This window comes from Bemisia tabaci, chromosome 6 (genome assembly GCF_918797505.1).
Source record: "Bemisia tabaci chromosome 6, PGI_BMITA_v3".
NCBI lineage: Eukaryota > Metazoa > Arthropoda > Insecta > Hemiptera > Aleyrodidae > Bemisia > Bemisia tabaci.
This window is the reverse complement of record NC_092798.1, coordinates 4,763,489-4,787,896: the sequence shown is the minus strand read 5'-3', so window position 1 is coordinate 4,787,896 and position 24,408 is coordinate 4,763,489. Positions and strand designations below refer to the sequence as shown.

General features: G+C 37.7%; 1 protein-coding gene and 1 long non-coding RNA gene across 2 annotated transcripts in view; both read right to left on the bottom strand.

The window, feature by feature from the left end:
• Window positions 1-330: 330 nt before the first annotated feature.
• On the bottom strand, window positions 331-9,136 carry LOC140224834 (uncharacterized). The gene is made up of 4 exons (XR_011900051.1): window positions 8,282-9,136; window positions 6,943-7,051; window positions 6,040-6,193; window positions 331-4,905 (listed from the first exon to the last, which is right to left on the bottom strand). It is a non-coding gene; the product is annotated as an uncharacterized lncRNA (long non-coding RNA).
• Window positions 9,137-9,721: 585 nt separating this feature from the next.
• Window positions 9,722-24,408, bottom strand: part of Klp3A (kinesin-like protein 3A) — a gene marked incomplete in the record, with an annotated part of 479,268 nt that continues 464,581 nt past the window's right edge. The window contains 4 exon segments of the mRNA XM_072301254.1: window positions 9,722-12,220; window positions 15,662-15,814; window positions 19,265-19,401; window positions 19,873-20,022. Of these exon segments, the coding sequence (XP_072157355.1) occupies window positions 15,706-15,814; window positions 19,265-19,401; window positions 19,873-20,022 (396 nt within the window).

Genomic DNA, 24,408 nt, shown 5'->3' with positions numbered 1-24,408 from the left:
CTGGAAAAATTTCGAATTTTCTTTGTCGGATTTTTTTCGACAACTTCGTTCGCAATTTCATCAAAAATATCTGAAAATTGCAAGATGGGAAAAATTAACAACTTTCCTAAAAAACACGTGTGTTGAATCCGGAAAAATGTATCAACTCTCGGATGTTCATACGGCGTTTTTCCTTAGCACGGCAATATACTTAATCATTTTTGACCGCCATCTCTGCCGCCCCCCCCCCCCCCCCCGATGTTCCCGATGCCGGATTTTGGGGGACAATTTTTTCATCGAAGGGTCCCCACCACAATATATTTTTTTTATCGGAGATAAGAGCTGCAAACGGCAAGTTGCCCACGGTAGTACCGGATAATTTTTCACTGAATTTTCAAGTTCCGTGGAGGGAACCCTTACGTCAGAGAAAACTGAACTGACCTCAGAGCAAATTGCACTGACCTCAGTGGAAAATTCACTGACCTAACACTTGCCATTTTTACTAGGGAAAGATATCGAATCTTTGGTAGCTTAATGTGAAGAATGCATGACAGCTAAATCTTCGCCAAAATCCGCACCGCCACACCCGTGGGAAGAGCCATCCGAAAATTTCCAGCGTGTTCACATCGATTACGCAGGACCATTATAAGCTTAAATCTGGCGCATGGCGCACCCAGGCGCACGAGGGTGATTTCATAAAAACGAAAATATTAATGGCACCAGTTTCGCACGGCCCCGAAGCTCTTCGAGGGCTTCCTGAGCTGAGGAACGAGCGTTTCAGACCATTTTTGACAAATTCGCCTTCTCGCTGATCGCGCGAACCAGCGGACTCGTGGAACTATTCAGGCAAGAAAAACGGACTCCTCAGGCCATTTTACAGGAGAATATCTTATGATCAGCCCGATCGGAGAATCTCCGACATTGACCCTAAAATCCATTCAGGGTTGCCATAATTTTTTCATCTTCAAAATCCCTAACCATTTTTGCTTTTCCCTGACTCCAAAATTTTTGGATTCTCTGACTTTTGAATTAACCTTCCACTTTGATTTTTTCCTCTTTAAATTACTCTCACTACTGCTAAACGCACCTAGAAAAATTTCCTGACTTCTCTTGGTCTCCAAGTAGCATTTTTCAACGGAAAAATCGGAATATATTGTAATTTTATCGGCGATAAAATCGCTAGGATGTGAGCTATTATCCTCGATTTCTCAGGATAGCTTGGGATATTCCCTCCGTTACGCCCTCAACTTTGAGAGCTTTTTTGAGGGCTGTATCCGAATTGCGTCCCTGGCAATTCCGAATAGCGTCCCGAGCTCTATCCGAATTGCGCCCGGCGCATATATTGGGAAGGTGGCAACACCGCATATGAAAGGCGATGTCAATCGATGATGATCGAGCATGTTCAGTGAAAAATTGCCGGTGTTTTCTTAAAAGTTAGTATCGATGGCGAAATTATTGAATCTCATACGAAACAAAATCACAAAAAAGTTGACGATAACGATTTGACAAGACAAAAAGTCAGCAACTCTGTAAAAAAAGGGGCAGCAGTAGACATTTTTGGCCAGTAAAAAAGTAATTTTTCAAGTGAAACTACCGTGACGAAAGGGCCCTTTACACCCTGGATTATTTGTTTCAAAGTGTAAAAACTACCGTGACGAAATAGCCCCTTACACCCTGGATTATTTGTTTTAAAGTTTATGACGAGCCTCTCCTGATCTCCATTCGCCAAACGGTTTTCGTAATGTGGGTACTTCATTTCAAACAACCCTACCATTCACCGCTCTATTCCTACTTACTTTATTCTCCTTTCCGGACATTGGTATCAATATGAGAAAAAGGTGAGCAATGTTGTCATTCACACCTTTTTTCTTAAGAATTAAATGGACGCGATCTGGGACGCAGTTCGGAGAGTCCCGCCGGACGCAATTCGGAGTCTTTGGGACGGAATCCGGACGCACCCTTTTTTGAGCTTAGGAGTTGAAATCAGGGAAAACCAGTGGCACCATCGTGTTTCTCGCAAACTTTTCCATAAGACTCAATGGTCAAATCGCAAATTCCTCACACATGCAACATCTCCATTGAAGATATACCAGATGGTAAAAAAGACATAGTGTAATACTCCGGCATCCGCGACCCCGCCATCCGCGGATTCGCTTATCCGCGATCGAATTTTTGCGGCATTACCACGCTATCCGCGACTCGCTTATCCGCGATCGGGGAAGAGAATCTTAGCAACCATGAATGAAAAGACTGAGGGGAGGTTGTCATGGAAGTGAAGCACCAATTGATAAAATTGTTGATGATTTTTTGATACGCGGTACTTAGCTGTAGCGCAAATCGGCGGGCTTGTGGAGCTTTTTAGACCAGAAAATTCGACTCCTCGAGTCAATTCACAGGGGACCGCCTGAAATTCAGCCCGATCAGAGAATTTTCAATTTTGATGCTCAGAAGTTAGCCCATATAACCCCTGTCAATTTGTTTCTACTTTGGACGGGGAAAAAATTCGGGCTAACTAACTCGCGCATCTCTTGCTTTTGCTCAGCAAGCGTGGCATATTCAATTCATGTAAGGAGCTCATCTCATGAATTGATTGTACTGGAGGAGATATGATATATTATTTTTTTTTCTCAAGTTCAGTGTCCACACGTACGGCTACACTATATGGAGGAAAACGAATTATTTGTTACTTTTTCACTCTGCGCTTCGTAAGTACTAATTAAGTATTATGTCTTATGTCATACTACTCCGTAGTATATCTTGCCTAAACTACTGCTGTAAGCCATTGTTCTACTGAGCTTGCATTCACACTGTTCTTCTTCTTCTGTTGGTTTATTGGCTTATGTCATCCACACTGTTGGTGAGAACAAAAAACTGAAATTTTAACAGCAAATGGCGAACAGCCACATTTTATTATTGAGTACGAAACAATCTACAAACAAATAATCATGAAAATAACACTTAACAACATCACAACAAAATTAAAATTTTAGAAAAAAATTTTCCAGTATCTTTTGGAAAAAGCAACGTTTTAAAAAAAATATTCAATAAAATTTGAACATGGTATTTTTAATGTCCCGTGACATTCCAATGATTGTGACAAAAATAAACATTCTAAGATAACAGATACCTTTAACAAATTCTAGAATACTGGGCTAGTTTTACCTTTGATAGGCTAGGGAACAATTGCTTTTGAGGAATTTAAAATCTGATATTCCAGAAAAAAAAGATCGATTAAAAAAAAGAGAAAGGTGTGCAATAAAATGAGAAAATCTACGGTTATACGTCTAACGTTTTTAATTTCCCTATTTCTCAGTCGTCTAACTTGTTTCACTCTGGTATAACTATAAGTTATTCTCTGTTTTAAACATTGAAACTTTTTTTTTATCTCATCAAAAATAAAAAGTAAAGTATTGTAAAATATTCTAATTCGCTCAGCTTTTAAAGGATGATTTTAAAACGAGACCCAGTGCAGACACTTCAAGTTTTGGTCAAGGCTCATAAAATTGCGTCTCTGAGTCCAAATAGTTTTGGCTGAGTTGAATCTGGCTCTTCGAATTTAAAAAAAGCTGAAGTTCGATATTGGAGCGTCTGGCCTGGGTCTAAGATTCTCTCTAGCATGGATAGCACAATTTTTCCGGCTGATTCAATAAAAACGTCTTCATCTTGTCAAAAGCGAAGGCATGTGCACAAAAAATTTAATACTTTATCAATCGGCACTTGGGTAATTTTCACTCTCAAAGAATCAGTACAATTCTTTTCAATTTGGTTTGGTAAAGCAAGCTATTAGTAACAACACTGTAATCAGACATTTCAGGAGGGTAGATGACATAACTATAGTGTGGCAAGAAACTGACAGAGAAGCTAACTAATTCTTTGGATAGGAGTTACTTTTCTACATACAACGCTTATTTTCAGAACTCATATGCCCATCTCTAGGTCTTGTTAAAAGGATTATTTATTCAAAAAACACTGAAATTAAAACCTTTTTGATAGGTAAAACACAGGGAAGAACCGAATGACTTAAAACTATGTCTCCAATACTTTGTAAACCTTTCGCTATTCCTTGTGTTTTGTCCCCTTTTCGCAATGTTTCAATTTTTGTCAAACAATAAAAAATATTCCATTCGAAAAAATCTAAGGATGGGCATTTAGAAGTTCAAAATGCACATTGTCAAGAAGTGACTCTACAAGTTTCCAAAAGATCGGAACTGAAAGAAAATATAGATATCCCATTTTTCTCCCGATAGAGTACATTATTTTCAAGTTAACAATTCCTGGGAGATAGGAACAAAATACACCTTAAGATAAAGATCACCCTGGTCAAACCAAGAAACTATAACCAGAACATCAGGACTAGAAAATAAGAAATTTAACTATCTAGATCTGATGATAAAAATAGTGAAGGTTAGATAGAAGTTCAACACCTAGAGAACCCTGCTTCACATATCCAATAATGCCGAATAATTTGTATCACAGTTGGTGACATAAAATGTCAGATTATCACAGCTTAATCTACAGACAAATGCATCTCACAGTCAAAGAAAGACTATAGCAGAGAAAAAATACATAGGATTTTGGAGAAAGCTGCAGGCAATAATGGATATGAGGAAAAAGATATCCTAAAAATCCTCACAAAAAAAGAGAAAAAGAATACACTAAATAACCGAGCAGATAGAGAAAAAACTGGATGGTTTTTTGGTGAACCTGACACATGGCGGAGTACTGTAGTATAAAAAAAGGGAAGAAAAGATATTTTTGAAAAACATCTACGAGGAAAAGTAACTTACGTTGTTTAACATGATTTAACGTAATCAAACTCAAGAGCAAATGCCAAAGTACATCTTCCCAAGCAGTTCTCTTGAAATCTTACTTTATAGTTCAGCATCTGTCCATGATTTTCATTGATGAGAGATCATTCACAAATTCCTGCAAAGCAATAGTCAAGCAAAATTAGAGATTAAGAATATAGTTGGTACGCAAAGATTTTAATCTGATTAAATATTGTTTCATTGTAAATTTGCAATGAATAAAGCTATCCTCTCACATTTTATTTATTTACTAACCTTTCACAAAACTTTGAATACCTCGTGTATAATCATACCTTCAATAATGTAAAGATATTGTAGTGAGAACCCTATGGGAGAAAGCGGAACCACACTTTATATTTTACAACTTACTCTTTATTCTCTGACTTAGCTGCTCCAATGGGAGCTACACCGGGTTGTCCGAGTTTTAGAACCACACATCGACTGACCCCGTACGAGCAGCTTCCGCGAGCTTTTATGCCAACGCCCAAAGCTTCCGTGCCCAACTCCGACTTCCGAATCGCCGGAAGCCAGGGTAACTCTCGCCGCAAGCTCCGCGCGTGGACATAAACAATCGCGTCTCAAAAACTTGCATCTAACTCGCCCGACCCTGTCACTGGCATGGAAATCCACGATATCTCACGACTTGCCATGTCCCCAAACCAGCTTCCTCCAAGTGGATCGGTAAAGACCTCAAAGGTCTTGGGAAGTGTATAAAATCATGTACTTTCCACCTCAATTTGTTCAATATCTGTTCAATTATTAGTCTTTAGTTTTATTTTTCGGAAATCATCGTATTATGAAGAGCATGTATTTGTTACAATAAAAACACACTAAAATAAAAAAAACAAATGGGTATACAAGGCTAGAGGAGACATAAAACAAACGAAGACGTTTCGGGCCAATTACATGCCCATTCTCAACTGTAACAGAAGCTAAAAAAAGTAAAAATTGGAACAAGAAAATGAGCATGCAACTGACCGAGGTAGGAATCAGTGCAAACTCAGTTTGCATGGCATGTAATTGGCACGAAACGTCCTGGTTTGTTTTATGTCTCCTCTAGCCTTGTATACCCATTTGTTTTTTGTATTTTAGTGTGTTTTTATTGTTGTCTGTATTCGGGCTATTATGTCTCTTTCTCTCTCTCTCTCTCTTATCACTGTATTTGTTACTTTCTATTAATAATGATAGTTGTTTATTTCCAGCGATTAACAAAAATTCTGGTTTCTGATACAATTAAACGGAGGTAACTTACCTTACTGTCTCTTCTTGAAAAATTTTTTCAGGAGGTCCGGGCATGTCAAGTTTTCTTCCGGCTCCCATGTGTTTTCTGATTGGGGAAAATTCTTCCATTTAATTAAGTATTTTTTCCCTGTTTTGGTTTCTTTTAATGCTAAGATTTTTTCAACCTGGAACAGTACAAAGTTGAAAATTTTGCAGTTCTGCAAATCTGGACAGTGAAGGGATATCCTGGAGGCGTAGAATGCTTAGAGTTGGAAAAAGAACCTCACCCAAAATCGGCCATTTCCAACCTGATTCTAGCTGAATATTCGCAATAGTTTCAAACTTGATAGAGAATTACCTCCCAAATCTACAACGTGATGCTTCATTTAAATTGGATAATGAGGCAGGATGGTGTCAAAGTTTCAAATCAGCTTCAGGAAAATTCAAAAATGAAAAAAAAGGAAAATTTTAAAAATTTTATCTTCCAGATTCAGGTACCAATCAAATTATGAACCTTAAGCCCTTCTGTATGCACAGCACTTACCACTCAATATTTTTAAAATTGCTATTGCAAAGAAGAGGAAGAGCAATCTTTTGCAATTAAATGGTTAGATCATAGAAAATTCAACAAGTTTTAAGTACTTTGAGGCAATTTTCCTGATATGCAAGAATCTGAAAATTCAACAAAAAGTTTCAAATATTACCCAAGGATTTTTTCAAGTGCTATGAACCTTTAATTTAAAATTTTCGGCTCTTAAAAAATTTCTTCACTACTACCCGAATCAATTTTATTAGGGTATTAAAAAATTAATACCAAGAGTGAAAACAGCAATGATACATCTGGAACTCCACAATTTGGGAACCCCAAACCTTTTTTTATGCTGACTGGCCCTGATAAATCCCTCTTCAAAGATAACAGAGACAAATCTAATACCTCATATTCCAATTCCTCTAGTTTGCCTGGGCGAAATTTCTTTCGACAGCTCCTGCTCCTTCCTGCAAACTCCACCGATTCGCACGGGCAACATCTCTTTCGGCCGCTCCTGCAAAAGACAATTTTAACTATTACTGCCGTACTGAGAAAAAACACTGTATGAACCTTCAGACATTGCCAAATTTTCTTCGACAAGCCACACCTTTTCAGGAAAATTTGAAAATATTCTTCTTCCGATTTTTCAGATAATTTTGTTCGTAATTTGATCTAAAAAGTCTGAAAATTCCAGGGACAAATATTTATAATTTTTTTTAGAATAAATTATTTCTAGAATGAAATTTGGCAGTATTCGAATGCTCACATATGTTCCTCCTTGGAACGGCAGCCTCCTGAGAAGCAATTGCGACAATAAAAATCCTGAATAATGATATAAGATTTTAAGGACAGCCGTCTCATCTGAAGATAAATTACCTACTGACGATTGAGAAATCATGAAAATCTGTTCGGAAAATTTCAAGATGTTGTGCAGGAAAAATGTGAACCTCATTTGAGGAGCAAGATTAATAATTGCAGTCCATACTTTAAATATATCCTGGTTGGTCCTCATCCTTTTTACCTTCCCATGAGGTATTTAATTATTGCAGGATGTATTGGAGTTAAAAATTAAACTTTTGCAAAAAACAAAAATTGATAAGAAAAACTTGAATACAGTAAATTTTCTCATCAATCTACCCATTCAAGAACGATTGACCTAAAAAAGAAATGGGATCCTCTGGTTCAATTAAATTTAGTTTATTGCGATATTAATTGGGGACATTGAATGGTGATCATTTGGATTCTTTGGTGCCCACTGGAAGGAATCAAACAGAAGTGGAAATTTTGAAACATCGCAATGGAGATACAAGGTTTCGCACTTTGGCCATCAATGTGCTCTATACTCGAAACCTCAACAACATATGCCTGAGTCACTACCGTTATAAAAAAAATCAAAGATTTTAGACACCTAAGCATCGCAATGAGTCTCTAAAAAAAGTAGAACATAAAAGAAGGCAACAATTAGAGCTCTTTATATCTAGATATTGTAACTGAGGGTCAGATTTGTCGCAGTTCAGTCCCAAATATTTTTATTCATATTTCCTAATGGAAGTTGCAGAACCTGTTTATTATAATCTTGCTATGCACATAGACTGCTCTAAAATGAGTCCAGGATTTATTTGGAAAAATTGCTCTTGTAGATGCAAAATGAGCTGGTTATGTACTCAATATCGCAGCTTCGACTCAGCTTTGACAAGTTGTTTATTCTATAGAGAACAAAAGATGAGGAAGGAACACTACTCACTGATGAGAAACCTGCAAAAACCGTTGTAGTGCATAATTTGATTCAAGTGTTCTCTAGTTTCCATATGAGTAGAAAATTCGTAACAAGTGCTAGATAAGAACGTTAATGCCTTGGTCGGGACTTATTATTTTTATACTAGTTATAGTGCTTTCCGCGGCAAGAATCATGCTCTCGGTGAAGTTCTGAAGAGAAATCCTTCAACAGAATGCTTAAATTTGTTCCTCAGCTAGGTATTTTCGTTTTCTATCGACTGCAGTCTATTACAAAAGTATTCCTGACACTCTCATCTCTCATCACAGATTGATCAGAATAGAGGCCGGAAAAAAAAGAATGTAAGTAATTGAAGTAGCTCAAATTGCGTTGAAGTTTAAAGAGGGCTCTTCAATTAAAGAAAATGCCCTCTAGAGATGAAACAGTTGGCAAGGATATAGAAGAAAACCGCTTTTGAAATTTTCTTGATGAGTCTGTGATGGTTGAATTTACATTTGCAGACGGATTGAAAGCCTTAAAATAGTGATTATCTTTGAAAACTACAAAAACACTTACACTACTCACAAGGGGAGGCTACCGATTGCCCCCCTCAGATCAGGTTCAAATGGCGAAGAAGTAGAATAGGTTAATATAAGAAACCGTATTTTTTTTTTAGATGCCAATGCCCAGCCGTTTTTGAGTTATGAATTTTTGAAGTTGCCGTTTTTTCGAGACAGCAACGCGCTCAAGTTGAGCCTACTGTGCGCGCACCTCTTAATGCAATCCGAGTATCCTGGCGTTCATGTGAGATAGGTGCCCAAGCGGTAGCGCGCTCGCCTACAGTGCTGCAGGTTCAGGGTTCGATACTTGGTCCGTGAATTTAATTTTTACAATTGATTATTTTCTTTTTTAATCACTTCATTACAACAAATTGTGAGTCACCTTGTAGACGTTATGATTTTATTTATTTTTTATGTATTTTTTTTTTTTTTTAATGAGTGAAAAAAAAGGGAAAAAATATAATTAGCATCACAACGTCTAAAAGGTGACTTACAATTTGTTGTGATGAAGTGATTAAAAAAGAAAATAATCAATTGTAAAAATTAATTTCACGGAACAAGTATCGAACCCTGAACCTGCAGCACTGTAGGCGAGTGCGCTACCGCTTGGGCACCTATCTCACATGAACGCCAGGATACTCGGATTGCATTAAAAGGTGCGCGCACAGTAGGCTCAACTTGAGCGCGTCGCTGACACGAAAAAACGGCAACTTCAAAAATTTATAACTCAAAAACGGCTGGGCATTGGCACCTAAAAAAAAATACGGTATCGTATATTAACTTGTTCTACCACTCTGCCAAATTTGAACCCAATCTGAGGGGGACAATCGGTAGCCTCCCTTTGTCAGATTTTTTGTCATGTTAAGGGGTGCACTGAGGTAGAATTCAAGAACATACATCAAGGGTAAGATGAAGTTTAGCAGAAAATGTATTTGATGACTGCAAGACCTTGAGCTATTGATAACGTAACCAAAGCTATTCTTTTCACAATAATTTACATATTAAGGTCACAATTTTAAAAAAAATTATATACATGCTATATAAAGTGTGTTCAAAGGATTAACAGAAATTCAAAAATACACATTTTTATATATCACAGGTTCTTTGGATCTGTTCTAAAAACTTGCTCAGAGAATGGTCTCATATTCCCAAATGTCAGGAAAAAGTATGGGCAGATTTTAGCAAATAGAAGAGACAAATATCAGAGCTGTTCAGGCTCTATCTGACATTGCTAGGATCATGCAATCGTTTCTATTATTTGACAACGAATTAAAGTAAATGATGACGAAAGCATGATGACGTTTTTCCCAAGAAGAGGACTAAAATCGAAAATATATGTTGCAGGCAATCCGCAATCGTCGGCAATTTGCGAACCGGCGAATTGCTTAGGCAATTCACAAGCTGCAAGTAGTGAATCAAAAATAATTAGTGTAAATGGGAAAAAGAACAAAAAGTAAGAGATGGCGGCTCCGCCATAGTAACGAGTGAGAAGTGGCAGAGGATCCGCTGAGGCATTATCTACGCTGTGAAAGAGGCAGTGCTTTGATAAAAAGGTGATCGTAAATTTGACAGTCACCCGGACTTTGTTTACGTTTAAGGTAACCAGCAGCAAAGTAGAAAGTATTAGTACAGAGCAGTATTATAGAAGAAAATACGAACTACTGGAAGTCGGAAGCACGAAAAATATTGTTCTTAAGAGAGAATCATTAGAAGATCCTGTTATTTTTGTGGTTCCATTTGAAAAGTTGTACGATAAACTGGTTAAATGCCACACAAGAACTGGGCATGGTGGGAGGGATAAAATGGAGCTTGACTTAAAAAAAAAGGAGCAAGTTACTAGAGTTATCATCCAAGAGTTTATTAAACTCTGTAAGAAGCGAATGCCTCATAAGCGAATGCCTCAATTTGGTTGTTCAACCAATCATCCTCCACAACAAGGTAAACTTATGACTGTTTACTTTGTTTCTTTACCGTGATATTTTACATTTTTTATTTATTACCAGCGGCTCACGAAATGCCTAGGCAATATGCAAATTGCGAGGCAGTTAGGCAATATGCAATTGCCGAGGCAGTTTGCATATTGCCAGCGATTGCGGATTGCCTGCGACATGTGAAAACAGTCCAAGAGGCAAAAGCGAGTATGTTCTCCAACAGTGCCCAACAATATCAAACCAACAATATGCATAATCTTCGCAACATCTACAGTATATAAGACGTTGGGAATTCTTACTCCTCAATGGGAGAAATTATGTCTTCAGCTGCTTCATTTGTCAACTTTTCGATCAGCTGTCTTTAATCTCTACGCTAAGATTATATTTATTCTTTGGGGTAAAACTTTAAGAGTCAGTTCAACAAATTTTACATTCATCATTTCATGGACTAAAAGGTTGAGATGCCACAACATAAAAACATGATATTTCAAAGGTACTTAAAAAAATAAATAAATCTTAAAATCTTGATAATAATCTTTAAATAATTTCTTCAGTAAAAGGAAAACATGGGCTGATTATTTTTGAGTGATTTTCCCCGAGTGAAGCAAAGGACAAAAATGTGCATCCGTCTCGCCATGTGAAATAAAGCAGCCTTTAGTGCTTGACATCTCATACCCCTCTCAATGTACAGTATCTATTTCATTCATTGATCAGTTGATCAGGAATCAATATGTAAGGAGAAAGTACGAAAATAGACGGTAAAAAGAACTCTCTACAATGATTCAGTGGGCTAAGTTTCCACTATTAATAATTAAAATTTATAAAATTTACATTAAAAGTGATATAAGGTGAGTGTACCAGTACTAGACACCTTTTGACTTCTGCAGCAAAATTTAAGACATAGCAAGCCTCATTATGAATGTGTGGTTAAAGATAGACTGTGTTGGAACACAACAAAAGTTGAATTTTGGTTCGTACTTGATCTTTGGCACAAAAATGAGGTTTTAGAGTCATTTTTTGCTACTGCAAGCACCTGTCAGACATGCAAAGATCATTCAACATTATCTAATAGTTCTGAATATCACTTAGTACTATTATCCACATGATCGAAGCACGTTGAATGGTGGAAAATTTACAGGCAAAAATAAGTCAAAATTCCCGTATGGGTGTCTATTACTGGTACATTCACCTTAGGCACAGGGTGCTTAAAATCAGTAATTTTGTACACTTTATTTGAATATTTAGAGTTGGAAATTAAAATCTGTCAAAAATTTAAAAAATTCATCATCAAGGTTCAAATCTAGCTTGATAGGTCTTTTTCGAGTGAAAACATAGATTTAAACAAGTTAAGCAGTAAAAGTGTGTGATGTGTTTAAAAATGTAATTATGTACAAAAAGTGAGTTCAGCTTATTATGTGTCACTTTGAGGAGAAGGATTTTGAGAGAAGAATTTTTTCCGCTGCATGGGTATTTCCAACCTGAAAAAAGAAGGAAAAAAAGAACACTTTCAAAAAATGATGAACGGTTGGGTGAGAGAGCAACAAACAAGATCAAAAGCGACTATGCTGAATTGCATAAATGACAAAAATTTTACTCCTGAATAACAAAGGAAGCAACAAGCCTAGATTATTCTTCAAAACTAGAGGAAGTCATCGAAATTGCTCCAATTTAAGGGACAATTAAACTCAACGCTCAGTGAGGCGAGAATTTAAGAAAAACGAATGGCACAATACTCATCCTAGAATTCTATTTTTTTTTTCAGGGCGAATCCTTGTAAATCGATTTTTTGGGCTTGATTTTTCGGAAAAAATGGACACTAGATTTAATCGGATTTTGGAAAAAAATCAACGACACAAATGGAAACTCTTTTTGGTTCAACTCACACTTTGTCATATATCAATATTGTAAGGATGCAAAGACATCATGTACACTATTATTTTATCTCTGACACTCAGTAGGAGCTCAATTTTAGGCTCAGCTGTTGGCGATGAGTGGAAGGAACTACTCACCACCCAGACACAGTCTTGTCAGCTGGGCCCTGACAGTCTAATCCCTCAACATCGTTTGAGTGGATAGGTATGTCGCAAGAAAATAGTCAAATTAGGCATGTCTGATGGTTTGGAGTGTAAAAATTCAATAAATCTGCAAACTTTTCTTGCATTTTGCTCTCCAAATACGCCTTGTACATTTTAACTGTCAACGTACATTTCAGAAATTCTGTATTATATGGCATGTTGAAAATTCCGAGACGAAAGCTCCTTTGAGAACTAGATTAATTTGTTTGCAATTATTTGATGCCGATTTTTACTGAAACTACTATTCTACAAGAGCGAATAATTATTTTGTCTAAATTAAGCAAAAGAATTAGAATTTCAATGTAAGTAAAAACATTTGACCATTTGTAAGGCATTTGACATAATACCTGCTTGGACTGCTCGCGACAGATACTTTGCTGATAATTGGAGCTGGAAATTGATTGAATTTAGCAGGAGGGAATGAACGCGATAGCAGTATTTTCAAAATCGAGCAAGTTTTTCTCTGCTTTAAAAATACTAAATATATGCATTGCAATGTTTACACCATTGTTTCCTTTTAAATGAACAATTTTCTGGTAGAAAAACAAAAACTATAGACAATCGTTGGCATTTTCTTTGAGATAAATAAGAATATGCACTATTTTACGGCACGGTAATCTCGTTGGCTCCCTCCTATTGAATGCAATCATATAGTAGTCGCTTCTTGCAAAATATGGTCCAATTATTATCTGCTGTTTAGAAAAAAGCAGACTCCACCTGACACAAAGCCTTGCCTCAGTGGGCGAAACGTTTCTCTCTTGGGTTCCTGTGTTCTTTTAAATAATATGCTTTTATTTAAACATATTTTGTGTATTTTAATTTCAACGCAACTTATAGAGAAATTTGTTTTTTTCTGTTTGTTTCTGTTGTGATTTTTTAGTCACAAGAAAAATGGAGATTCAATTCAATTATAGCATAAAAATGTTATGACAGATACAGGACTCAGTAATTGACTAACTAATTCGTGTGTTTCATTGTTTTTGTCTGTAATAGTCATAAAAATCGTAAATCCTTTTCTGCACAATTTTTTGTAAAAAATTATCTCTTTAGAGGAATGGGCTTCCAGACAAGGTGTAAATTCGAATACAACACAACATGTTTTCTCTTTGAAATTTCACGAGGAAAACAAATCTTACACCGGGAAGTCTGAAAAAATCAACTTCTACACAAGATATAAGTGTTTACAATTAACATAGGTAAAAAGACAAAAACACAAATTATGTCATTTGTATCATCTGACTTTTATTAGGTAGATTTGTCTGAATAATACTTGATAATATTTTGTTCAGAAGTTGATTTCTGAGCTTCCTGTTGTGAGAGACATTGTTTAAGTTGGATTTTGAAGAGAAAACATGTGACGTTTCTTTTTAGTTTAGACCTTGTCCAGTGGTCCATTCATTTGTGTGAAATTCTAAAATATTAATGATGAGAGTGTGGAAGTTCGTCAGAAAAACATAGCATCAAAATACATAAAGTTTAAGGTGCTTGTCACTTGAGCCATTGCAGGATATTGACTAAAATCATGCTTTGTGCTGGAATAAACGAAAATGCATGGTGAGGTGTGACAAAAAGCAAGCTCCATCGTGTTTTTCTGCTGCCTCAGAAAGAATGTCATAAGAACCCTTAGACGTTGCCACATTTGATCTGATGAAGTGTATATTTTTTGGAGAACTTGTGAATAACTGTCTGGACAATTTTCAGAAAATTTTACTCTTGCTTTAATTTGGTGTAACTGGGAACTTCGAGGCAAAATATTTTTCATTCTTTCCAGATTAAACAAAATTTTATCAAAGGAAATCGGCAACAGTCAAATATTCATATAACGTTCATGTTCAGCTCGTCAATTTTGTTTTGCTACCGAGAAGACAACTGATGCTAACACAGCATACCACCACAATGATACAAATAATGAAGAAAAATATTCCTTAAAGGAGATTGATGAGGAAAGCTCAAAATCCGAAAAAGCAAATAAGCATTAAAAAAAAAAAAAAAAAAGCATAAAAGTATGCTTTAAGAAAACAATTGGAGACTTATCATCAATAACTGGCTAACTGAAAAGTTGAATTTGAGTTATGGCATTATTATTTCTGAAAGCTGCAGTGCATCACACCACTAACGCTAACTTTACATGCACTATTCTATTGTTAAAGGCTCCAGCATGCTGTCCTTGATGCATACAATGAAATGCTTTGTATGTAACTCAATTTTCGATTTTTTGGCACTTAGCCCATTATTCATGATAAATTTTCAATTTGTGATGGTAAGGAGAAGAAAATAGCTAAACACCACACTCCAAGCACTAAAGATCTCTTAAAAATGACTAAATCTATTAATGTTTTTTGATACTGAAGTCTCTAGTCTAGTAGAACATGGTTTATAAAATGCAAAATTGCAAATTTTGCTATGAATCAACTTGATTTCGATTTTGTTTCATTTTAAGTGGGGTAAAACTTTCAGGCAAATCAAATAAAAATTGGAAACTATTTAGCCCTTGACCCTAATTTCATCTCAATCCTGGAAAGTTTCTTGTCAAGTATTTTACATATTGTGTGTAGTCAGATACAAATTGATGTGGTGATTGTTTATTTATTTTTTTAAAATAAAAATTCAATCTCTGAATGAATTGTGATATGCTCATACAAAAAATTACCTTTCAACACTTTGGCTAAGCTTTCACCCTAGTATGGCCCAGCTTTATATTTCCAGATTTAATAGTTTATTCTTTGATGAGTTGATCATATCTCCTCGGTACGGCGAGCGGGAATGCAAGTACCATTTTTCATTCTGGATGACTCCACACATAATCATCATAGATTGATAAGAAGTATCCCTAGGGATTATTACCTATGTAAGAGGTTGGGCTTCAGTACTAGACAAACAACACCAGCCTAACTAGTATGCATTAGCTTGTGATAAGATAGATTCAGTTTCCTCAGAAATACAGCATTGCATTGGGTACATTTAAACGGGGCTTCTTGTGATAGTGGTTTCTTCTTGCTGAAAAATCATACCAAGCAGGACACTTATTTTACTCTTTCCTTGCCTGAATAGAGTGATAAAATGTTGATGGTGAAAATAGGAAAAACCCAATTTCGGTTAGCAGTGTTGAAGATTTCCTGCCATGTCCCACTTATTCGAGGAACAGCTTACTGTTCTCATGGCATGAAATTTCATGTGATTAGTTTTGGTTCTTTTACATGTAACTTGCCTCAGATAAGTTGGCAGCTGTTAACTTTTTATTTGCAAGTGACTGTGAACCTGCCATCAAATGGCAAGCAAGGATTGACTGAGGGCGTCGCACAGTGGATCAAAATATTAGAAGAGGTCAGACATTAAATTTTAGCCAAAAATTACAAATTTTGATGTTTCTTTTGTCACAATTTCAATTTCAGGCGGTGCTTCTCTAACGAAAGAACCAATGGAACCACTTTTAAACTTTGTCAATTCGTATTTTTGAAGATGTAAGCTTTCAAAGTTTCTAAATTTTGTTCGACTTTCCTATTGACTCGATTCACTGAGCGCTGGCTGCTGCTATGTGCGGAAATGTATTATCCTCTACTAGGCATAACAGTCAAAAGGAAACAACTACCAACTTCTCTGATGCTAGTTCTAAGGATATTCACTGAAAATGTTGAAACACTATAATTGGAAATCATCATCTAGATGTTACGAAGGCCAGTCGACAAGACCTGAATTTCGGCACAATCTCCCTTCTTCTTACCTTGAGATTTCATGTTAAAAAATATACACAATTGCACAGAGGAAAGTTCAAAGGGTGGAAAATATTACTTGATGTTCAAAAATCTTGATATTCTCCAGTTTTTCTCAGATGTCTTCCATGTTATAATTATTTTGCGATTTCACAAGTTTTAAACTTTAAAATTTTTATGGCTACCAAACAAAAAAGATAGAGAGGAAATTAGATGCAAAAATACTTCCATGAATGATAATTTGAGACTACTAAATCCTGATGTTAGATCCGAATGATTAGATTCGAGATTTTTGCAAGGAAAAAACAGCAGGATACCATCAATTTTTTGGAGGTTTTGTACTTGACCGATGACTATAGCGGTAAACATTGTCATTGGCCATGAGGCTTTATTTTTAAACCTTTCCCTCAGTAAATTTTTAGTTTTTGAACTCTAAGTTTTAAAGAGGTAGGCGGAGAGAAAGTTTACTTCAAACCTTGTCTAGACTGGCCTTAACTTTTAGTATTTCAATCGATTTCAATCAATTTCAAATCAAAATGATGCAAAGACAGGGAAAATTTTGATAGAACTGACTCAAGGGCTACTTACAATACTGATTATCAACATCCACCAATGAGAGATACCAATCAAGGAAGCTTGAGGTCTCTTCAGAGAAGTACATTGATTGGAAGTTCAAACTTCGGGTTTTCTTCTTAGGGAAAGATCTTAATTTCAGTCTTCTCAGTCGAGCAATCTGATTGGACACTGAACCTCCTGTAGAACTCAATCTGCTCTTTAGGGGAAGGTTTTGTTTTTGGTCTTCTTGGCAAAACAACTCAGCGGAAAGTTGAGACCTAGTCACGTTTTACTCCTCCTTTGTAGAGAGGTCTTATATCTTTTGACGTACATTACACCTCTTGATGACATTAATTAACTTAGAAAATGTTGAAATTCACTACAATGGCTTCCGCATCAATGAAGAGACGGGAGTCGCACTTTAAGCAAAACTCAAAAAATATTGAACTTGGCGTAAAAAGAGGAATGAAGGGGGCTGTAAATAGAGAGTCTGTGGTGAAAAACGCGGTTCTTTGGCTCGAAATCAACCGCCTCTCCTTTTTTCAGCCTCCTGTAGTTCAGTAGTGGTAGTGTAGGCTCCATTAGAGTGTCTAGCAAAATGTTCTTTCCCTTTTTCTTTGACTTTCCAGATTTTTCATGACCCTTGGATTATCACTCTCCCACTGATCTCATCACTTTGATCTTATTTTCCAAATGAAAAGAAACGCATACAAAAATACTTATGTCTCGACATAAAGGACCCACAAGGATTGGTGAAGGCTCAAATTTCCTGATGAAAAATTAACTACATACCAAGAGAGAGTGCTGCGAGGCTCAGGATCAATGCACCATGAAGTTATGCAAAAAAATCACAATCTTGCACGGGAGTTTGCGACTGTTCCAGTTATGACTGTTTTCCTCCCTATCTCTCCTTAATTACCTTCCTTGTTATGCATACTTCAGACTATGCTAACCAGCAATATTCAGAAGAATGACTGTTCACACTTGGGAATAAATTTCTTTTTGATATACAATCTACGTATTCTTCATACTGTGGATTGGTATTAAAATTTCATGAATCCTTAAAATCGGAGCCGCTTGCCCTAATAAAAGTGCTTCTCCCTTCACATCAGACAAACAACAATATCCTGGGAGGATGAAAGCTAGTCCACCGACAGGATTGCAAGTTCAGGAAAGTTTCAACATTTCCAGGCTCTTTCTTGATTTTATGAAAAAAAGAATTTAACTTACACAAAATCTCCTCCCGACTAATACCAAAATTTTCAATCAGAGAAAGGAAGAAGAAAAAATCCAGGATCTCTATAACCAGGTCGATTCCTGCTCCCTAATGCCATACCAAAAAATTCCAGAGCCGCAGTTGGAATACCCTGATTCGTCCCAACCCAAGCAAATCTAGCTTACGTCCACAAATGTAAGAAACATGCACAACGATGGCTAAATGCGCAAAATGCATAACTCAATTGCAATGTTTAAAATCGCCAATTATGTTTTAGTTTCTTCAAAGGAAACTAATCAAGTGGTCATGTTTAGTGGCGGAAATTCACAGAACACTTCAATAGAAATTTTTGATTAGTTTTTTTTTTTTTTAAAAAAAAAAAATAAAAAATAAAAATATAACATAAGCAGAGACTTACAATGTCACAATCTGAAAAGACAATTTTTTTACTTTCGCCATCCATTACTTCACGAAAATATGTGCAATAAGGTCATGCTCATAGAAAAACGAACTTTTTCAGGGAGGCGATATTGAAACAAATCGAGCAGAAAGAAACCAAGCCACACTTTCAAAAAGAAAGAAAGAAATAATAAAATAAAAAAAATGAGTTTTCTACAGCTTACCCAGTCAGACATTTTCTCTTGGCAAAAATCAGAAGTCAAGAATACTTCGAATGTAAAAATAGGAGGTAAACTCTATCTTTAACATTGAGTCGCACAGAAGCATATGGCTTTAAGCCTTTTAACGTTGTTTCAATCTGACGTAGCTTTCTACTGAACTCAATTGTCTAGGTGTTCATACTTTTCTGATAAATTACTATTAGAAAAAAGCATTGCAAGGGAAAAAACAAGCAAGAACTAGCACATGCAAAGGTCAGAATGGAATTAATATTATGTTCGACCATGAGCTTTTCCAGGAAGAAACTGGGGGGAAGAGAAAGCTGGACTGGCACTAAGTTAGTCTTACCTTGGTTTTTTGAAAGTTGTGTCACTATCACAAACATACGTGTTATCCAAATTTACATTATTCTCAGCACCACTAGAATTGTAATCATCTGAAGTTTCTAACTCGCTCGAAAGGTTCCGGCTGGCAGAGGGTAGCGCCTGAAACATTCCACAATACTTTTATAAAAATCTAGTCCATAAATAAATGACCCTGCAAGTCATGCAAATCTCCTCTACATCCTTGTGTGTACAAATGGACACACTTCTGTTCGTATAAAATCACAGGGTTTCTATATTATCTTTGTATCCTAATTCCTTGACTATTATCCCTTTTCCCTGACTCCAAAATTTTCTTGACCTTTGAAAAAAACCTCCACATACAATTAGAGATTTTCTCCTACAAATTATATTGACTTCTGCTAAACGCTGCTTCCAAAATTCTCTGACTTTTTAGGTTTTCCAGACCGCCAAAAACCCCGAAACAGGTTAATTTGAGGAGGCAATTTTCATTGAAACCCTTGAAATTTTAAACGGGTCAAGTTTCATGAGTTCTCACTTTTTGCCGGAAAAAACCAAGAGCATCTTTTAACAGCTTATAAAATTAGCTTAAAATTGAAGGTGGCAACTTACCATAGTTCCGTTTTCACAAGACCCACTGCATTTACAGGCATCCGAGCAGCTGTTACTGTTCTTAACGCAACTGCAACGCTTCTTGCAGGAACTTTTGCAGGCGCAGCGAGTGTCATCAGACTTACGTTTCAGGTTTCGATTTTCTCGCCTCTGTAAGAAAAAACAAAAGCTCGTTACACAAAAAGTTTTGAGCTTTTAATTTTGTCATACAAAGATTCAAAAAGACAGAGAGGTAAATTTTAGGACTTTTTTTTGGCAAAACTATACAAAAAGAACAAGGAGGAAAAACATGGACCAATTTACTGAATTTACTAAATGATGTGTTCTGAAGCAATTCTAGAGGGAGAGAATGTCATCTGGCAGTTTAGAAGTACAAGTTCTTGCAGCTTGAGACTTTGAAAGGCAATTAGATCTAAATACAAGCAATCTATTCCAATATAAGTTTTCAAGATAAATCTTTCTATCTACTGGATGCTCTCTGTGGTTTTCTTAATGACAATTAGGGGAAGCCAAGTAATATTTTATTGTCTCACCATAATTTTTTTTAAAGAAAATACTTCTCTCTATAAGTAACTCGGAAATGAATATACGCCCGAGGATCTGCCAGAAAATTTACTAACTTGCATTGACTTTATACAAAGAGCATAAATTGTCACCTTCTGGCCAAAGTATTGCAAGCGCCGTTTATGCTTGAATGCAATTTCACTCAGGGGTCCGGAGCTAGCTCCAAATCGGGCTCCCAGGGTGGAGCTAGCTCCGGCCCGGAGCCAGGATTAGGCTCCATGGTTGGAGCTAGCTTCGGGCCGGAGCTCTGGCTCGAGCTCCAGGCCGCAGATAGCTCCGGCCTGGAGCCAAGATTAGGCTCCACGGTCGGAGCTAGCTCCGGGCCGGAGCCACGGATCGGGCTCCAGGTAGAGGCTAGCTTCGGCCCGGAGCTAAAATTTAGCTCAACGGTTGGAGCTAACTCCGGCCCGGAGCCCCAGATTGGGCTCCAGGTTGTAGCTAGCTCCGAACTCGGAGCTAAAATTAGGCTCTGCAGTCGGAGCTAGCTCCGGTCTACAGCTAAAATGTGGCTCCATGGCCGGAGCCAGCGTCGGTCCGGAGCTAAAATTAGGCTCCATGGTCGGAGCCGGCTCCGGACCGGAGCTTCTGAGACTATATATTTGGCTTGGCTCCGGCTCCGGCAACCGAAGCTGAGTAAAAGTAACATTTAGCAGGAATCCGGCGCTCGGAGCCTGGAAAAACAGATTCGTCTAGGCTCCGGAGGTCGGAGCTTTGGGCTGGAGCCATAGCTCCATTACGAAACTGCTTTATCAGATGTATACGATTTTTTGCTTCGATTTTGGGCCGAATAATTCGTCAATCGTCGCAAACAGTACTAACGATTGATTCGTGGTTGTCAAATCTACAATTTAATCGGAGCCGAATAATTCGTCAATCGTCCGCAAACAACTAACGATTGATTCATGGTTGTCAAATCTACAATTAATCGGAGCCGAATAATTCGTCAATTCGACAACTAATTGGAACCGAATAATTCGTTAGTTATCAGCAAACAACTAACAAATTATTCGTGCGGCGTTAAGTGAAGAAATAATCGGAATCAAATTATTCGTGAGCCGTTAGTTTAAAAAACAATCGGGATCGGGACCAAATAATTCGTTCGTTTTAGCAAATAGTTAATGCATTTTTACACTCACACGTTTACACTTTGCTTTTCTGGAAAAAATTTACGGTTGAAATTGAGATCCACTCTTAAATACATTCCGAGTACTATCAATTGATCCACTCTCGCAGTCAGGCCCGCCACAAGGGGGGGGGGGGGGATACTGGGTCACTGGTACCGGGGCCCGGGTCCCGGAAGGGGCTCGTGCCCGTGCTGCCCGTAAAAAACCACTACGAATTCACATGCAACCCTTGTTTCGTTAGAAAAAGTGAAAAATTTACCCTAAAAATTTCGCAAAAGGTGAATAAATTTTCAAAAACACGCTGGGGTACTGTAGAATTCTTCTTAAATTTTCAAGATTTTCAGTACAGAAGGATATTTTTAGTAACTGCAATTCATTTTCTTCCGTCGTCAGATGCTAAGAGTCTCCAGTCAGGGCATCCTCGACTTTAATGGCTCATGGCTCAACTCCCTTGCCATACACAAACGAAGGGGGAGTCCAGGGGGCCTGGCCCCCTTTAGAATTGAAAATAGTATCATAGCCCCCCCCCCCAAAAAAAAAAAAAAAATAAACATTTTCCAGGTGTTTTGAATGCAACAATTCGCGCGTATTTTGTGCTGAAAGTAGAAAAAAAAGCGTACTTATTCCGCAGAAATTGATGGAAAAGTTCGTCATGGAAGCTTCAAAACGCGTCCGAATAGATTTATAAATTCAAACATTTCTCATGGGGTGGCCCTCGGACTCCCCCTCCCCCCGGTGCTTGGGGCGCGGGCCTTAAAACTGGTACCAGGGCCCGAGATGGGATGTGGCGGGCCTGCTCACAGTGATTACTTATACCTCAAAAGCCGGAGGTAGACGTTCCCGAAATATTTTCTCGGGAATTTCCGGCACTTAACTTTTCTGGGAACCTTGAATTCCTAATCTGATGAAAATGAAATAGATGGATATAAAATTCATAGCATATCGAAACCTCACTGCGTTAAGTATCTGCTTCGCGCCGGCGGCGCCATCAGCCGCCGACCGTGTCTCTTATCTTATTCCTTTAGCTTCCGTGCATCCCTTCACGGAGTTCGCCAGACGTTCAGTCGTACGTCCGTTTTTAGACCTTTTTGACCGTTTGCTTTGAACTGGTTGTGTTGAGAGTGACAGTGGCCTCCTCCTGTCGTCCAAGACCATATTGGCACCCTTGCGCCTCAATCGCGTCATGTCTTATCTTTTCGGGCAAGGTATTCATGCACTGCTACGACCCGCTCGGCGCGGCGCGGCGCTCGCTCACCTGATTCCTGTAATCAGCCGGTACCGCTCCCCGGATCTCGGTCTCTCTTTATTCACCTTGTTTTCCTCATCGTTTCGTTGCCTTCGATCACGGCTACCTTTTTCTTTCATCCGAGTGTGGAGTCAACCATCTTTTCACCGTCACCTCTGCCTGTCGCATTAAATGTATGGTTCCAATTCACTTTTCGGTGATTAAACATCATTACGGCTTCCCATTTAGATATTAATACACTCAAAATTGGTGCCCCATACGATTTTGATGTGCTGAATCCGAATTTGACCTCAGATTTTCTCTAAAAAATCATATTTAAAATTTATCACCATGTTTTCACAAAAATCATGAACTCTTATTCTCATGCAAGTAGGCCTGTCCCCGAAACGATCGATCGATTTTTTCGATCATCGTTCCAAGACCTGTTCCGCTTTGAAACATCGCTTCGATCAAAATGCCGTTTCGTTCTGAATGCCGTTACGATCAAGATGTTAATTTGTAATGTTTAAACAAGATTTACCATGTTCAGCAAATAATTGCAGATGAATTTTCATATTGATCACAATAATTTTTTCCCCCCCGTTTCGATAAATAAAAGCACCAGCGTTAAAGACCATAGCAGCTCTGTCCCTAAATTCTATTATTACCATGTGTTTTGTTTACTTAGAATTACCAAAAATCATTCTATGTGCTTGCCCCCTCCTCCCTCCCTCCCTCCCAAAACAAAAAAATAATTTAACCAGGCAAACCATGAAAAGACCATGTCTCGATTCTCGTATATTTATTTCGATTACTTTATCAGAGCGATCGATCAATTTTGATTCAACATGCGCTTATCGCATTCACCCCAATATTTGGTAACTAATTATTTGTGACGTATCAGAGGTTCGCTGCTCTACCTCTCAATCTCAATACGGAGGGTAGGTATGGATTCGATCGACATGAATCGATCAAAAATTAAAAACGTGAATCGATCGACGTGAATCTATCGACATCGATTCGATCGATAAATTATTTAGAGGTGTTTTTTAGAGGTACAACGTCGCGAAGTTTTATAATATCGTCTTTTTTACTATTTTTTGCTATTTTCTTCAATTTTCTCAAAAAACAGTCACACGTTTGCAGGTCTTAATATTATCAGGAAGTAAAAATACGTGGTATGCATCGTTACAGCCGAAAAACGAAATACCGCGGATCGGCCCATTGTCGCCCCATTTAAGTCAATGTAATGTTTTTGGAGATTGTCAGCCTCACTGCGGCACCGGGCACGTGTTAATATACTGTCGGAGGACGAAAATACTTGGCAGGTATCATATTTGGATGGTAAAGATCTAATGTAGGGGGCGCCGGTTCATTGAGCGAAAACAAATTCCCATGTTAACTTGGACCACCCTATAAAGCTTGCGTCTTGGCCCGCGCGTTCAGCGGCCGACCGCGGCGCGCCCCGCCGGCCCATAGCCTCACGTCGTCATTGGACCGTTTGTGACCTTATACGCTTGAAGACACGCCAAAACCGACGGAATTTCCGACCTAAGAACTGCAATATGCAATTTTGCCTCAAAATTGATACGTCGGTTGCCAAAATTTTTAATTTTGGATTTA